The 18,596-nt window shown below is 35.9% G+C and overlaps 1 protein-coding gene across 6 annotated transcripts in view; it reads left to right on the top strand.

Moving 5' to 3' along the window:
- Positions 1–18,596, top strand: part of LOC123550967 (dentin sialophosphoprotein-like) — a 190,755-nt gene that overhangs the window by 45,536 nt on the left and 126,623 nt on the right. For 3 of the 6 annotated variants that reach the window (XR_008370487.1, XM_053540384.1, XM_053540387.1), the window contains 2 exons: positions 4,627–4,681; positions 7,159–7,479. The exons of the other annotated variants lie outside the window; for them this stretch is intronic. Coding sequence is in view for 2 of the 3 variants with exons in the window: in XM_053540384.1 (XP_053396359.1) it covers positions 4,627–4,681; positions 7,159–7,479 (376 nt within the window). In the remaining variant the exon portion in view is untranslated. The remainder of the gene's footprint in view (positions 1–4,626; positions 4,682–7,158; positions 7,480–18,596) is intronic. 6 annotated transcript variants of the gene reach the window in all.

An 18,596-nucleotide genomic window follows, 5' to 3' on the forward strand; every position in this document is an offset into this window, starting at 1 on the left:
AAGGTATACTACCTCCTTAACTCATGATAGTTAGGTGATTTATTACCTTCAACAAAGGTAAAAGCCTCCTTAGTCTATTTAATAGGTATGATACCTTAAATGGTAAGTCTTTGTATTGTCTTTACATCAGACTCAAATTGAGGGCTTAGAGCAAAACTGGTCTGTCTGCTTTTATTTTTATATACAGATAATAGACCAGTTTCGCTCTAAGCCAATGCCTTAAGTGGTTACACAAATTTTGGACTCCGGTGAAGAGTTGATGCTGTATCTACCAAACTTATTTGACAGTGACAGGGACAATAAAAAGAACAATTGCAAATGTAATTGATTTTGTAAATACCTTGGAAGCATGATATATCATAGTGTTTTTCTATTTAGAAATGGTCGATTGATGACCAAGCAACAACATTGACTGTCTAGGAAGAATCATCAGGATAAGATAAGCCATAGATTAACAAAAAAAACCCACATAATTATGCACTGAAGAGCTAACAAAACATATAGCAAGTGTATGTTACCACAGCTTATATAATGGCTAAAAATAAGAATTGTTAATTTACAACATAAAATTTGTGAGACAAATGCTAATCTTTCTAATGTAAGATCATCATAAAAAATAGTGTAATTTCTTGAAAAAGTTTTTCTGTACTAATTTAAGACTTTTCTACATGTCGTTTTGGCTATTGAAACTGAATAAACAATGACATTACATTTTGTAACACATCTTCAATCAAACGATTGAGATTAAGTTATAAACATCTAATTAGAATAGTAGTACACAGTTGTATTTTGATAAAACTTGCCCGTTTTGAAATAAGTGCAAGTATTATGTGATTGTGTGAGCCTCTGTCCGTCTGTTCATCATATTTCTTGTCAGTAGCATAACTCTGTACCCATTCAAGGTATTGACTGTAAACTTTGCATATTGGTAAATGGTAATGAGACAATGTGCAAAACACATGAACCAAGTTGCTATGTTATAGGTTGAAGTCACCAATGAAGCTCAAAGGTCATATATTATGTCCTTCATATTTTGTGTTTAGAGCATAACTTTTGAAGTAACCATTCACGGTATTGACTTCAATCTGGGAATATAGGTAGGTGGTAATGAGACGATGTGCAGAACGCATGAGCCAGGCCTGTAGGTTAACCTTTAGCCTGCTAAATTTCTAAAATGGACTTTTTTCAATTTGGTCAGTACCATTTATTATTCGAAGGGGTGTTCACTGAAAATTTATTGACTGAATAGTGAACAGTGCAGACCATGATCAGACTGCATGGATGTGCAGGCTGATCTTGGTCTGCACTGGTCGCAAAGGCAAAACCAATCGCCGCCAGAGCCTAAAGGTTAAAGGTAAATTTCACAACTTGTCAAATATGTCGGTCATATTTTGTGTCAAGAGCATAACTTAATAACCATTCAAGTTATTGCCTGCCTACTTAGCTCAGTCAGGAGAGTATGGATTGCAGGGTCATGAGCTTGATCCCCACCCCCCACCCACGAAAAAAAGTCACCCATCCACCACCAATTTACATCCCCACTGCAACACACACACACTCAAAAAAAAAAAATTTTACTTCCCCCTCCTCTAATCTAGAACTTCGGGCATATATTGCCTTGCATTGCAGAGCTCTTGTTATATGTATAAATCTAAAGCTTCTAAAATGAGGATAACTTTTTTGTTTATTCAGGTTTTGCAAATAGTGCTCATTCAAATTGATTAAGAACTGCAGTCTAAACAAGTCATATGGTCAAATAATAAGAAAGCATTTTGTTCAAAATTGCAAATTTATTAGAAGTTGTTAACTTATTTTAGAGAATGTGATCAATACATTATGTTTCAGGACTCAGTGATCTTGATTTATCATACCTACTTTTAAAAAAAGAGAGGGTATGTTGTTTTGCTCATGTTAGTATGTCTGTCAGTACACTAGTTTCCGACAATAACTGGAGAGTGCCTGAAACTTGATTGAATGATTACCTGTAGTCAGTGGATAGCACGTTTTGTTTTAGGGTCAAAGTTCATGATCACATTGACCTTGAGACTCAGATTAGTTTCTAATCAATGACTGGAGAACATTTTATTAAACTGAAAACTATTTAAATCATTAACTGGTCCTAGGCTGTCAGACTTCATAGAATGATAGTCAGTGGTAACTAGAAGACCCAACATTTCTAAAGTCATTAGGTAGAAGGCCTGTAGGCTGAAAATTTGGTTTCTTTTCAGTGGCTAGAAAACCATTTGTCTTACCACTGTCAAACTTCATAGGCTGAGTATGAAGGTCAAGAACCATAACTCTTTTCTTGAATGTTGCTGTAGGTCAAGCACTCACAGAGGAGCATTGGCACCTGCAGATAGTGCTCTTGTTATAAATATGGAGAATAGATTGCCACTTCACTGGGTTTGAACCTGCAACATCTGGGTTGGGGGAACAACAGTTTCCCCACTAGAACATTACTCCCAAGCTCTTAAATCTTTGCTGGATGTTTTTTTATTATGCCCCCCTTCGAAGAAGGAGGGGTATATTGTTTTGCAGATGTCGGTCGGTCGGTCGGAATGTAGACCAATCCGTTTCCGGATGATAACTCAAGAACGCTTGGGCCTAGGATCATGAAAGTTGATAGGTAGGTTGGTCATCACCAGCAGATGACCCCTATTGATTTTGAGGTCTGTATGTCAAAGGTCAAGGTCACAGTGACCCTGAATAGTAAAACGGTTTCCGGATGATAACTCAAGAACACTTGGGCTTAGGACCATGAAAGTTGATAGGGAGGTTGGTAATGACCAGCAGATGACCCCTATTGATTTTGAGGTCAGTATGTTAAATGTCAAGGTCACAGTGACCCTGAACAGTAAAATGGTTTCCGGATGATAACTCAAGAGCGCTTAGGTCTAGGGTCACGAAAATAGATAGGGAGGTTGGTCATGACCAGCAGATGACCCCTATTGATTTTGAGGTCAGTATGTCAAAGGTCAAGGTCACAGTGACCAGGAACAGTAAAATGGTTTTCAGGCAATAACTCAAGAACGCTTGGGTCTAGTGTCAGGAAAATTGATAGTTAGGTTGGCCTTGACCAGCAGATGACCCGTATAGATTTTGAGATCATTAGGTCAAAGGTCAAGGTCACATTGGCCAGGAACAGTTAAACGGTTTCTGATCTTCTTGTCCAAAACCATAGGGCCTGGGGCTTTGATATTTGGTATGTAGCAAAATCTAGTGGTCCTCTACTAAGGTTGTTCGAATTATTTCCCTGGAGTCAAATACAGCCCCACCTCGGGGGTCACATGGTTTATATAGACTTATATAGGAAAAAACTTTGAAAAACCTCTTGTCCAAAACCACAGGGCCTAGGGCTTTGATAATTTGTATATGACATCATCTAGTGGTCCTCTACTAAGATTGTTCAAATTATTCCCCAAGGGTCAAATATGGCTCCGCCCTGGGGGGTCACATGGTTTACATAGACTTATATAGGGAAAAACTTTGAAAATCTTCTTGTCCAAACCACAAAGACTATGGCTTTGATATTTTGTACTGTAGCATCATTTAGTGGTTCTCTACCAAGTTTGTTCAAATTATCCCTCTAGGGTCAAATATGGCTCCGCCCCAGGGGTCATATGGTTCATATAGACTTATATAGGGAAAAACTTAGAATCTTCATGTCCATAACTTACATCATTCAAATTTGGACCACATGTATAGTTTTGAATGGCAAGATGAACCTTGACATGAGTTGACCTTGATCTTGACCTAGTGACCTACTTTCACATTTCTGTAGCTACAGCCTTCAAATTTGGACCACATGCATAGGTTTGTGTACCGAAAAAAACTTTGACCTTGTTATTGACCTAGTGACCTACTTTCACATTTTGAAGGTACAGGCTTCAAATTTGGACCACATGCATAGTTTTTTGTTCAAAAATAAAATTTGACCTTGATTTTGACCTAGTGACCTACTTTCACATTTCTCAAGCTACAGCCTTCAAATTTGAACCACAAGCATAGTTTTGTGTACTGAAATGAACTTTGATCTTGAGATTGACCTAGTGACCTACTTTCACATTTCTGAAGCTACAGGCTTCAAATTTGGACCGCATGCATATTTTTGTGTTCTGAATTGAAATTTGACATTGATTTTTACCTATTATGTACTTTCACATTTCTCAAGCTACAGCCTCCAAATTTGAAGCACATGCATAGTTCTGTCTACCGAAATGAACTTTGACCTTGAAATTGATCTAGTGACCTGCTTTCACATTTCTCAAGCCACAGCTTTCAAATTTGGACCACACACATTGTTTTGTACCAAAATGAAATTTGACCTTGATTTTGACCTTGAGCTAGTCTTGAAATTTGGAACATTAAAAGATGGCTCAGTGGATGGCGCCAAGATCACTCTGTAATCTCTTGTTAGGTTAATAGGTTAAAGGTCAAGGTCAGATTAAACCAGAATGGTAGAACTTTTGTTTACAGTGAGCATATAATTTCTGTTCCTTGTGCAATTACTGAATGCATCAAGGGGGGCATTTCGTGTTCGACGAGCTCTTGTTTCTATCGATATATGACATGTGTTACTTGACTTCACTTGATTTTTTTAACAGTTTTGTTTTTCGCATATTTTAGCCCCAGCAGCCTGATCTTCATCTGCATGGGGAACAAAACAGAAGTTACAATGAAAGTAAGATTAGTAGTTCACACAACTTCTATCTTTTATGTGTATGTGTGTTTGGGTTTAATGTCTTTTTCAACAATTTTTCAGTCATATGAAGGACGGTGTCTATTAAATTGTAGCAATGAGCACAATGCCCAACTTTATAGTGCTGCCTCACTGGAGTATCAGGCCATAGACACGTGGCATGATATCCCACCCAGTCACATACTGACACCGGGCTGATCAGTCCCAGTACTATCCTCCTAATGCTGAGCACAATGCAAGGAGGCTACTAGTACCATTTTTTATACGCCCGAAGGGACGTATTATGTTATGGTCCCGGTGTCTGTCTGTCCGTCCGTCCGTTAGCAATTTCGTGTCCGGTCTGTAACTCTTGAACCCCTTGAAGGATTTCAAAGAAACTTGACACAAATGTTCACTACACCAAGACGACGTGCAGAGCGCATGTTTTGGATGTGTCATTCCAAGGTCAAGGTCACACTTAGGGGTCAAAGGTCATATGAGTGTCTTTCGTGTCCGCTCTGTAACTCTTGAACTGCTTGAAGGATTTCAAAGAAACTTGGCATAAATGTTCACCACACCGAGACGATGTGCAGAGCGCTTGTTTCGGATGACTAGCTTCAAGGTCAAGGTCACACTTAGGAGTGAAAGGTCATATGAATGTGTTTTGTGTCCACTCTGTAACTGTTGAACTGCTTGAATGATTCATAGAAACTTGGCACAAATGTTCACCACACTGGGATGACATGCAGAGCGCATGTTTTGGATGACTTGCTTCAAGGTCAAGGTCACACTTAGGTGTCAAAGGTCATATATGACTTTGCTTTGTGTATATTGCTCTGCATTGCAGTGCTCTTGTTTTTATTTGGCAGATCCCTTTTTGTTCTCTTACAATAATTTTTTTTTTAATTACTTCCCTTTTTTGTTACTATAAATAGCTTATTTTGAAACTTTTTTATTATTGGCAGTAGGGAAAAACCGAGACCACTTTCTGTGGTACAACATGGATGGTACATCCAATTTTAAGATGTATTTTGACATAACTTTACCTGGTAAGAATTTTTTTGTGGACTTAGAAATAATTTTTTTTGGAATTTCTTCTTTTTTGTCGTTCCTGTCCTTTGGGCTTCAGCAGTCAAGTTCTTTAAATTTTGCTCCCATCCTCTGATGTAACACTTCGGGCGTATATTGCCCCGCTTGGCGGCGCTCTTGTTACGTCTTTGTTAAAAACAGCCCATATAATATATAAAGGAAAACTCAAATAGTCAGTCCCCTTTTAAAAAAGGATTGTAGATGGTTTTATTTGTACAGACGAATTATGCATGTATATGTACCAGTCTCAGCCAGGTGTTACTGCTAATTAATTGTAGCAAGTTTAATTAGGAATGTTGTAGTTGTTAAAATTTAAAATGCAATACTGTATTTGGTAGACATTGTGTAATTATACATTGTACTGCCTTGAAAAACTTGACAGATATTCCAAATATAGTAAAAGTTCATATAATTATTTTTGTTCACTCAGTCCTCTAAATAAATGCATTTTCTAAGACTCAATTCAAATCTTATTACAGTTTTGCCCATCATTATTACTGGGAGCCAAAGTAACTTCTCAAATGCCTCTTTGTGGCAGAATTTCTTGTCTACAAAATCTTTGCATCACTGAAGGTTTTTTAATGAGCCAATGGCTGTTAAATGGAAACCTGACTATTTGTACTAAATATGATTTACTGATAAATTAAATGCGACTTAATTTTGTAACCATTGTAATTGCTTCAGATAATTATCTTTGCTATGTTTTATCGTAATAAAATAATTATTCTAACATGATCCGATTCATTTTCCTGTTAAACAAAGAAGGCTGAAAACAGTGAATTATTATACAACGATTCAGTTTTCTGATGTCACAATTATTACGTCATAGCATCAAACGGCATAGCGGCGTGCTGGAAAAGAAGTCAATTGAAAACTGGCAAATATTTAATGACTGTCTTCAAGGATGTACTTTAAAATCCTTTGTAACATGTTAGAATCGAAATAATATATCTCATTTAGTGATTTGCGCTTGAATAAAATCATTGTTTGTCATTCAGATGGGTATTAGTCATTCAGATGGGTATTATTATATCACTCGGGCTGCGCCCTCATGATATAATTCCTTCGCATCTGAACTCCAAACAATTCTTTATTCAGCGACAAATCACTAAATGAGATATATTATTTCTAAATTAAACAATTTGTCCAGTCTTCATTAAAATCTGTCAAAATTTGGCAAACCAAAACAAAAAAAACTAGGTGTAGAGTTAGAAAAGTTGTGGAGTAGATAAGAAGATCAATAGAATGATAGCAAACTTGGTTTGAGAAGTAAACCCTGCACTGGCTTTGCAATTAGAAGTATCATAGGTCAAAAGTTGTTTTTCATACAAATACAATGATTTTTTTGCTGCAAATTTAACATTATGATTGCATTGTTTACTTTTATTCAGGATTTAGGTTTTCCTTGGCTCCAGAGGAAATTCTGTTTGGTCCACACAGAAGCCAGGAATCTTCTGGGATACAAGAAACATGCGATTCTCAAAATGTCAGCAGTCAGACTGAAGGGCCATCACTTGTAAATGATGAAATAGAGGAGGCAGTTTCTCGACAGCAGAGGAGGTCTCCTCCAGACAGGAGATCTGTGTCACTAAGGATTCAACCTGAGTTTCATGTTGAGGCAACTGACCAGTCCCACCAACCTGGTAACACTCCTGCTGGGAGGCCTACAAGAATCCATGTGAACCCTTCTTCGCAGAGAGTAAGACCTACAGGTGAGTTCCTTTGAGTGAGGAGGTCAAATTAACTCTAGTAACTACTAATCATACCTATCTCATAGAAGAGCTGAACTCTTCTGAGACAGGGTTGACTGGGTTCTGGCTTTCAGTGGTCATGCAGAATGAGCAGGGTAGAGCCAATTCTGACTGCTCAGCTACCTTATATGTGAGAGTAATTGGGTGACAACCTACCCTGCCTTTGAGTGTTCAGCTGAACTCGAGGTTTGTGTGCACCTGCCCGCTTAGCTCAATAGGGAGAGTGTAGATCTATGAATCTTTGGGGTCCTGAGTTTGATCCACGGGCGAGGAGTATGTTCTCCGTGACGATTTTTTAAGACATTGTGTCTGAAATCAATTGTCCTCTGCCTCTGATTCATGTGGGTAAGTTTGCAGTTACAGGAACACAGGTTAACTGCCAGCTGTTACATAACTGAAATACTGTTGAAAAATGGTGATAAACCCAAAACAAAACAAATCAAGGTTTATGTAACTGTGCCATTTACACTTTGTTAAATGCATTTAAGGTATTTATTTTAGCTTGATATACATGGTTTCAAAAGAGGTTCTTTAGAGAATAAAAAGAGCTTTTTTTGAAAGTGTTTCCCACACTATATGTAAATATGTATCTACATACATGAATTAAAAAAAAAAAAAAAAAAAGCAACTAGATACTGTGAAACCATTTAATTTCGTGGGCATAAAATTTCGTGGGTCAAAACAGCAATTTTATAGGGATATGAATTTTTAGATGTTAGCTTTTGACCATAAAATAGTTTGTAATTTTACTTGTTTGTGTGGATTCAATTTCAAGTATTAACTCAAGCACAAAATCTACAAATTAAAATAAGTCCCCCACAAATATAAATGGTTTCATAGTAGTTACTGAAGCAACTTTTATTAAAGTTGTATTTTTGTAGTGTTATACATTTATGTCATGGATGAATTCTTGTATGTACCTTTTGTTAGTTATAGGTAATATTTAAAAAAAATTTTTTTAGCTCACCTGAGCACAAAGTGCTCATGGTGAGCTACTGTGATCCCGCTGTGTCCGTCGTCCATCGTGTGTGCGTCCGTCTTGTCAGTCCTTCCGTTGTCAACAATTGTGTTTAAACTACATCTCCAAAACCACTGAATGGATTTTGATGAAACTTAGTGTGGATGTTCCTTGGATGGCCCTCTACCAAACTTCTTCAAACAGTTCCGCTTAGTTTCACATAGGGGCTACCAGAGCTAAAAATAGAAAAATCTTCAAACGACATCTTCTCCTTAACCAATGGTCTGATTTTAAAATAATTTCACATTAATGGTCCTTAGGTCACCCTCTACCAAGATTGTTCAAAATATACCAATTCGTCAAAAAACATGGCTGCTAGGGGGCATGGTCACTTTTCCATATATGTATATAGTGGAAATTTAAAAAATCTTGTTTGAAACTGCTAGCACGATTTTAGAATAATTTACACAAATGATTCTTTTGTGACCCTCTACCAAGACTGTTCAAATTATTTGTATTACTATATGTATATAGTGGAAACCTTAAAAATCTTCTTTGTTTGAACTGCTAGCCCAATTTTAAAATAATTTTACACAAATGGTACTTGTGTGACCTTCTACCAAGATTGTTCAAATTATTCCGATCAAAAAGCATGGCCGCCAGGGTGTGTGGTTACTTTTCCTTATATGTATGTAGTAGAAACTCAGAAAATCTTCTTGTATAAATCTATTAATTTGTCCTTCTACAAATAGTGTTCAAATTTTTCTGATTCGTCAAAAATAGGCTGCCAGAGGGCATGGTCACTTTTCATCAACAATTTCTTTAAATAACAAAAACCACTGAATGGATTTTGATAAAACTTGACACAAATTATCTCTGGGTAGCTCTCTTTTAGAAGTTGTTCAAATGGTTCCAGTTCATTGTGGTTAAAAATAGGTGTTCATCTATCAGACTTTAAAAAAAAAATTCTCTAGAGACATAGAAGAAACATAACTCTGTACTTGTACCATTATGTTATACAAACACACTGAAGACTTGTACACAGGTGAGCGTTTTAGGGTCAATGACCCTCTTGTTTTAGAAAAATGATAAGGCCAAATCACCTGAATTTTACAGGTATAACTTGGTAAAGCTCAGGTAATCACCAAATTTTCTCCTCATTCAAACCTCATTTTTGTTCTGTGTTTGTGGCTGTGATGCATTTGTCATATCAATACCTGTGTACCTTTGAATCGATCTACTGTGTTCATGTATGGTCAAATGCTATTCTTTTTTCAACTGTTGCAGATGCATAATTACATATTAAGAAACACACACTATATATCGAAAGTTGACCAAATATAAATATATCTTGGGCACTGACTTTGTAATTATAATGCACCTGTGACAGTTTATGAAAATCAAACACACCCCCAGTATAATTGTTCATACTGTTCTTCACATAGCAATGTTGCAACTTGTAAAGCTCTTCTTCACATATCTGTTGCTAGTGAGAACTGTTTAAGCTCTTCTTCACATATGATTGTGTTGCTAGTGAAGAATTGATAAAGCTGTTTTTCACATATTTGTTGCACATGAAGAATTGTTAAAGGGCTTCTTCACACATTTGTTGCGAATGAAGGATTGTTTAAGGTGGAATGCACCTAATTTGGAGTTATTGGGTTTTGTTCCGAAATTTTGATTAATATAAAATTCAGCATATTCATCATAGACTGCTTATTTTACTTTTTTGATATTTCTGTAACTTTTTTTCCTGCAGAGCTTAAAAACGACAATTGACGTCCATTTTTGATGAACCGCGATTTCACGTCCATCAGACGATTTTTGTAAATCGTTCTGTTCATTCTAAAGAAATCGATTTGCTTGCTTCTCATCACATTTTCATTTAAAAATGTCTTTAAAATGGTGTATAATTTATGGAGATCATTTTAATGTTAAAATTGATATTTACGTTAAAGTGACGTCAGAGCGACAAATATGACGTTGAGTTTCGAATAAAAATTTTGCTTTAATCTTGTCTCATGTAAAACCCAAACGATAGAATTTGACAAAAAACTAACATAATGATGAAAATTTTATTTTCTATCGATTTATGGAATAAAATTATGGGGTCATCGAATTCATTTTCGCGTAAAATTTCATTACGCTACCCCTACCCCTTCACCCAAGTCACAACATAGCTTAGTTTACGTGTTTTTCTGATATATCTTTTTTCAAATCTTAGTATTTTACACTCTCATTCATCAGAGGCTCACAACAGACGTGAAACAAATCTTGGTACGTGAGAAAGAGGGTTTTCTTTTCAAAAGAGGTCTTTATAACTGTAAAACTGGCGACCGGTGCGAAATGGTTTCAATGCAGAATTTTTTACATAGTGATACGCCAATGCGACAACTTTGCGTAACATACTGATCATGTTATTTTTTAAAATCACTTTAAATATATTTCTTTATAATAATGATTATTTTTTCATCTTTTTCTTATTCAAAATACCAATAAACAAGTTTTCTGTTGTAATACACTGGTAAAATGGTAAAATGAAAAATAATAGCATATTCAATTGTATACTATGTATACTAGTATATAGTTTGGAGTTTTCACACTTGAAACATAATTGTAAAATATCATAGTTCAATATTATACAAGTTCAAATATTTTAAAGTTTGTTATTTCAGACGTATGACTATTGACTTAGCCGCCCTGCCATGGGAGTAAATGTTGTTTGAATCTTGTTTTTATGCCCCCGGCATCTACTGATGCGGGAGGCATATAGTGATCGTCCTGTCGGTCCGTCCGTTCATCCGTGCCCGCGAAATGATGGTTAAGTAACTTCATAACGGTACTTTCTCTTTGATGTCATTCATTCCGTTCTGTTTATGTGACCTTTTTCTTTTTATGTGACTGATAGAACAATAGAGAGAACAATGGGGGTGTCACATAAATACCGTTTCGTGAGAACGTCCGTTCGTCCGTCCGTACGAGGTTAACCAAATGGGACCGTTTCGTCTAGCATCAATACCCCTTACTAGAATGACTTGATACTAATGCAGATGTAACCTGTGACCATTCGTCATCTTCAGACATCACCTGACCTCAGTTTGACCTTGACCTTGACCTCATTTTGGACTTAGGTTGCTTTATATGGGCCATCTCTTGGTTAACCAATGGGACAGTTTCGTCTAGCATCAATACCGCTTACAAGAATGAATTGATACTAATACAGATGTAATCTGTGACCATTCCTCATCTTCAAACATCACCTGACCTCAGTTTGACCTTGACCTTGACCTCATTTTGGACTTAGGTTGCTTTATATGGGCCATCTCTTGGTTAACCAAATGGGACCGTTTCGTCTAGCATTAATACCACTTACAAGAATGAATTGATACTAATACAGATGTAACCTGTGACCATTCCTCATCTTCAAACATCACCTGACCTCAGTTTAACCTTGACCTTGTTTTGGACTTATGTTGCTTTGTAACGACAAGGATGCCACCGGGGGCATCAAGCGTTTATTGAACAATGTTCATATATATTGACGGCAGAATTCGGTTTTAAAGGTCAAAGTTTATTTTTCATTCTTTTGATATTTTATACCACAGGCGCTATTTGAAATAAATCATAACTTCTATAATTTTCTGTAATCATGATGTAAGAGATACTATCCCTAGGTCACATATACGCGTTAGCGTATCCTTATCAACTTTCAATGAATGTTGAAAATTGTTACATTCTGAATTTTGCCACCTAAGATTCTTATTAAAATAAAAAGTGAAACCTTACACATGTACACGTGCCCGTACAAACCCTAATATCTCGTAAATACGAAACAAGGGGTTGCAAGTTTGAGCCTCCAGTCCTCCGTACGAAGTAACGATTCTTGAGTGGCACATATAGATAATGGCAACATAGAATTACACATGTTTAATCAACCGCTGTTGAATTACAAAGAGTCTCTGAGTCACAACCGCTATTTTCTTTCTGTCTTTTACCCCACCCGTGAGCTTAATAGAAAGAACGCAGACCTATGAATCGCAAGTTCGATCCCAGGGTAGGGCATGATAACTTGATAAGAGCCACGTGTCCGAAATCATTCGTCCTCCAACTCTGATTTATGTGATGAAGTTGGAAGTTACTTGTTAAGCATACAGAATCCAGGAACACTGGCTAGGTTAACTTCCCACCGTAACATAGAAAACAGCGCTAAACCCAAAACAAACATTTTTTTTTATTTCGTGGAATATTTAACAGTTTTAGCAGAATGTTTACTCATATTTGTGGTGTTTGATAGGTTTCTACTGTTAGGAAAAAGAGTATTATATGGAATATGTTTCTATTACGTGTCAATGAATACAAGGATAACCTTCCTTACACACATATCTGGAGAGCTAAAACCTCTTTGCAAAGGATGGTGTTTCTACTTAATAAATTAACCTTTTCAGAGCAACAACATCTGTAAAACAAATATACTCTGTTTCCCCGCGGGTATTCACAGAGGATGCACTTTATTTGAAATCGGGGTGTCCGACTACTCTCCAAACAATCGGAATATTTCCCAAACGTAAAGTTTGTAGTTAAGTTAAATAAGTTAATAAAGTTTATTCAAACATGATGATATAAGTTACCTTTAATAGGTTTTTTTTTAATTTTCTAAAGTTGTATTCTATTTGTTTGTCTCTATGCTATTACATGCAGAAAATTTCGTTTCTTTATGTATCCAGTTTTTCGCTCAGATTATACGTCACGGAAATTGCGGCCTGTGATGGAATTCTGTACAGGTAATTGTTAAAATTAAAAGGTTGAGATAATTCAAATAAAAGATTTTAAATATATTCTGTCATTTTCTTATTGATTTTTGTAAAGTGCATCGATACAGGACTGTTCTTGTATTACCATTAACTTGCGAAATGAATCATTTCAATTTTAATGTTGAATGAAATCATTGCACATTATCTGGGATTGTGGTAGAGTAATGTAATTCAGGACAATGGTAATGCAGTGTCGATTTTGTCGCAATATAATCTAAACATTAAAATCTGAGTTCTACACTGAAATGATTTTGTCGAAGGTAGCAGAGTTTTAAAGAGTATTTTGATTTAATTGTACTAAGAAAAATAAAATAGTAGATTTATGGAAGTAAAGAAGAGATACTGGAAAAAATACTCAATTGCGCCATCTTGTGATTTGGGGGTAGGGGTAGCATAATGTAATTTTACGCGAAAATGAATTCATTGACCCAATAATTTTATTCCTTCAATCCATAGAAAACCAAATTTTCATCATTATGTTAATTTTTTGTCAGATTCTATCTAGCAAAATTTTTATTCGAAACTCAACGTCATATTTGTCGCTCACTTTAACGTAAATATCGACTTTAACGTTAAAATGATCTCCATAAATTATACATCATTTTAAAGACATTTTTAAATGAAAATGTGATGAGTAGCAAGCAAATCGATTTCTTTAGAATGAACAGAACGATTTACAAAAATCGTCTAATGGACATGAAATAGCGGTTCATCAAAAATGGACGTCAATTGTCGTTTTTGAAGGTTTGCAGGGGAAAAAGTTACAGAAATATCAAAAAAAGTAAAATACGCAGTCTATGAGGAATATGCTGAATTTTATATTAATCAAAATTTCGAAACGAAACCCAATTACTCCAAATTAAGCGCATTCCACCTTAAGCTCCTTTTAAGGTCAAATTCGGAGAATAGGGGTGCTATTCTACTGGCCCTGGCATCTGCGTGAGCTTTCTTGGTTAAAGTTTTTCGGCAACATATGTTTTTCTTTGTTACTATTGCTTATATCTTACTGTAACTTCACATAAACATTGTCATGCATACAATCAAAGTATGTGCAGGAGCTGGGTCCATTATACTTAAGGTGAAGGTCACCAAGGTGTTATACTTAGGTTATTTTTAAGGTTAAAGTTTTTCGGCAACCTTTGTTTTTCTGTCATATCTTTGTTACTATTGCTTATATCTTACTGTAAGTTCACATAAACATTGTTCAGCATACAAACAAAGTATGTGCAGGGGCTGGGCCCATTGTACCCAAGGTCAAGGTCACCAAGGTGTTATACTTAGGTTATTTTTAAGGTTAAAGTTTCTCGGCAACTTTTGTTTTTCTGTCATATCTTTGTTGCTATTTATTATATCTTACTGTAACTTCACATAAACCTTGTCCAGCATACAAACAAAGTATATGCAGGACTGGGCTAATTATACCCAAGGTCAAGGTCACAAAGTTGTTATACTTGGAATTATATAGACATATCTTTGGTACTTTAAAAGATAATGACTTGAAATTAAAAATATTCTTCCTAATCATCATCTGCATGTGTGGTTACAATTCCCATAACTCTTATGTATTTTTGACAGAATTATGCCTCTTTGAGTTTCATATTTAAAGTTTTTTGGCAATCTACGCTTTCTGGATATAACTTTAGTACAATATAAGGTAATAACTTGAAATATTTTATCTTTATCATCATCATCTGCATGTGTGGTAACAATCCCCATAACTCTGATTTGTATTTTGGACCAAATTATGCCCCTTTCATACTTAAATTTTTTGACAAACTTCGTTTTCTGGACATAACTTTGGTACTACATGTATATAAGATAATGACTTGAAACTCAAAATATATCTTTACCATCATCATCTTGGTGTATCTTCCATTTAAAGTAGAGGTCTCTTATTTAGACATAAATTCATTTTACTGTCAAATCGCCGAATATTGGAGCGCGCAGTCTTACATCAGCTCTTGTTAAATATTGGTATTAAATGTGCATTGACTCCAGCTCTAGTTCCAGGTGCCACCTCTGTAGCTTTGGCTCCACCTCTTTTGTCAAAGAGTTGTACACACAATTGAGAAATGTTTCATTCTGCGATAAAGTATGCTACTGAAACAAATCTATACAATTTCCCTGAAATGATCAATTACTAACCTCACTGGATCAAGTCCCATAACTCTGGCATGTATTTTTGGCAAATTATGCCCCCTTTTGGACTTCGAAAATTCTGGTTAAAGTTTTACATGCAAGTTTCTATCTCCAAAACTAATGCAGATATTGAATTGAAACTTCACATGTGCGTTCGGGGTTATAAAACTAGTTGATAGCAGCAAGTCCCATAACTGATATGCATTTTGGTCAAATTATTCCCCCTTTTGAACTTAAAACTCTTTTGATATTTAACCTTTTTGGGTAGTATTTTCCTGCTTCTGGGACAATATTTCGAATAGTCGAGCTTGGCTGTCTTACGGACAGCTCTTGTTATTTGACAGATCCTCATTTTGTTCACTTACAATAATTTTATTTGAATAACTCCCCTTTTATGTTACTATAAATAACTTATTTTGAAACTTTTTTATTTTTGGCCATAGGGAAAAACCAAGACCACTTTTTTAGCTCACCTGTCACATAGTGACAAGGTGAGCTTTTGTGATCACCCTTCGTCCGTCGTCCGTCGTCAGTCCGTGCGTCCGTGCGTGCGTCCGTGCGTCCGTCCGTCAACAATTTCTTGTCTGCACGATAGTGGTTTCATTTATGATTTTATTTTAACCAAACTTGCACACAACTTGTATCACCATAAGATCTCGGTTCCTTTCTTGAACTGGCCAGATCCCATTATGGGTTCCAGAGTTATGGCCCCTGAAAGGGCCAAAATCAGCTATTTTGACCTTGTCTGCACAATAGCAGCTTTATTTATGATTTGATTTTTACCAAACTGGCACACAACTTGTATCACCATAAGATCTCGGTTCCTTTCTTAAACTGGTCAGATCCCATTATGGGTTCCAGAGTTATGGCCCCTGAAAGGGCCAAAATCAGCTATTTTGACCTTGTCTGCAGAATAGCAGCTTTATTTATGATTATATTTTAACCAAAATTGCACACAACTTGTATCACCATAAGATCTTGGTTCCTTTTTTGAACTGGCCAGATCCCATTATGGGTTCTAGAGTTATGGCCCCTGAAAGGGCCAAAATCAGCTATTTTGTCCTTGTCTGCACAATAGCAGCTTTATTTATGATTTGATTTTTACCATACTGGCACACAACTTGTATCACCATAAGATCTCGGTTCCTTTCTTGAACTAATCAGATCCCGTTATGGGTTCCAGAGTTATGGCCCCTGAAAGGTCCAAAATCAGCTATTTTGACCTTGTCTGCACAATAGCAGCTTTATTTATGATTTGATTTTTACCAAACTGGCACACAACTTGTATCACCATAAGATCTTGGTTCCTTTCTTGAACCGGCCAGATCCCATAATGGGTTCCAGAGTTATGGCCCCTGAAAGGGCCAAAATTAGCTATTTTGACCTTGTTTGCACAATAGCAATTTCATTTATGATTTGATTTTAACCAAACTTGCACACAACTTGTATCACCACAAGATCTTGGGTCCTTTCTTGAACTGGCCAGATTCCGTCATGGGTTCCAGAGTTATGGCCCCTTAAAGGTCCAAAATTGGCTATTTTAGCTTTTGCAGCTATATAGAGTCTTCATTTATGGTTTTATTTGATACAAACTTCTAAAATATCTTCAACAACAATAAATCTTGGATTCCATGACAAATTAGATCCAATCGTAGGTTCCAGAGTTATTTTATATCTGATTACCTCCCCTGATTGTAGTCAAAATGGATTTATATCAGTAAGTACTTATAGGACTTATTTGAAATTTCATTGTTGTAATTAGTTGGACTGAGCCAATCAAAGTAGATAACTATGGACTGATTTTATGTCAAATTACCTCCTTTTATTTCAAATTAAAATGGGTATATCTCCGTAACTAATGAAGATACTAATCTGAAATTTCATTTATGTCAACAGATTTATTTGGCAGTTTCTTCTTTTGATCACTTACAATAATTTTCTTTTAATTACTTCCCTTTTACGTTAATATAAATAGCTTATTTTAGTAACTTTTTTACTATTGGCCGTAGGGAAAAATCGAGACCACTTTTCTATGGTACAACATGGATGGTACCTCCAATTTTTAGGTGTATTTTGACATATCTGTACCTTGTAAGATTTTTTTTCTTTTTGGTTAGATTTCTTTCCTTTGTTGTTCCTGTCTTTTGAACTTAGATATTTTTTCTGAGGACCTTCTTGTCCTCAAGTGCAATGATAACAGGTGAGCGATATAGGGCCATCATGGCCCTCTTGTTTGTGAGATGGTACCTCCAATTTTTAGGTGTATTTTGACATACCTGTACCTAGTAAGGATTTTTTTGTGGACTTTGAATTTTTTTGGAATTTCTTTCCTTTGTTGTTCCTGTCCATTGGGCTTCACATTCAAGTTTGCTCCCATCCTCTGATGTAACCTTTCAGGCGTATAATGCCCCGCTTGGCAGAGTTCTTGTTTCCCCTTTTCTCTGTAATTACTCGATGAATTTGTTTCAAACTTTTCATGAATTATCCACCCTTTTTTACTGTGAATTTCAGGTTAAAATTTTGATGCTTTTCACTCTATCTTAATTATTACTAAATGGATTTGATTCAAATTGAAAGTAGTTCCACATTATCTCCCACATCATATGACACAAGGTCCATGGCTCTTGTACAAATATTTAATGACATCCCCCACTTTTACTTAGAATTTCGGTTTAAAGTTTTGATGCATTTCGCTCTATCCCAGTTATTACTAAATGGATTTGATTCAAACTTAAAAAAATTGTTCAGCATTATCGCTCACATCATATGACACAAGAGCTATAACTCTTGCACAAATATTTGATGAATTATCTCCCCCTTTTAGTTAGAATTTCAGGTTAAAATTTTTGTGCACTTTCACTTTCTCAGTTATTAATGAATGGATTTGATTCAAACTTAAAATATTTGTTCCACCTTATCACCCACATCATATGACACAAGGTGCATAACTCAGGCAACAGTTTTTAGCTCACCAGAGCCAAAGGCTCAGGGTGAGCTATTCTGATCACTCACCATCCGTCGTCCGTAAACTTATACTTTAAACGACATCTCCTCATAAACCGCTAGGCCAAATTCATCCAAACTTCACAGGAATGTTCCTTGGGTGAAGCTCTACAAAAATTAATCAAAGGATTGAATTCCATGCAGAACTATGGTTGCCATGGCAACCG

The sequence above is a fragment of the Mercenaria mercenaria genome, chromosome 4 (assembly GCF_021730395.1).
Source record: "Mercenaria mercenaria strain notata chromosome 4, MADL_Memer_1, whole genome shotgun sequence".
Classification (NCBI taxonomy): domain Eukaryota; kingdom Metazoa; phylum Mollusca; class Bivalvia; order Venerida; family Veneridae; genus Mercenaria; species Mercenaria mercenaria.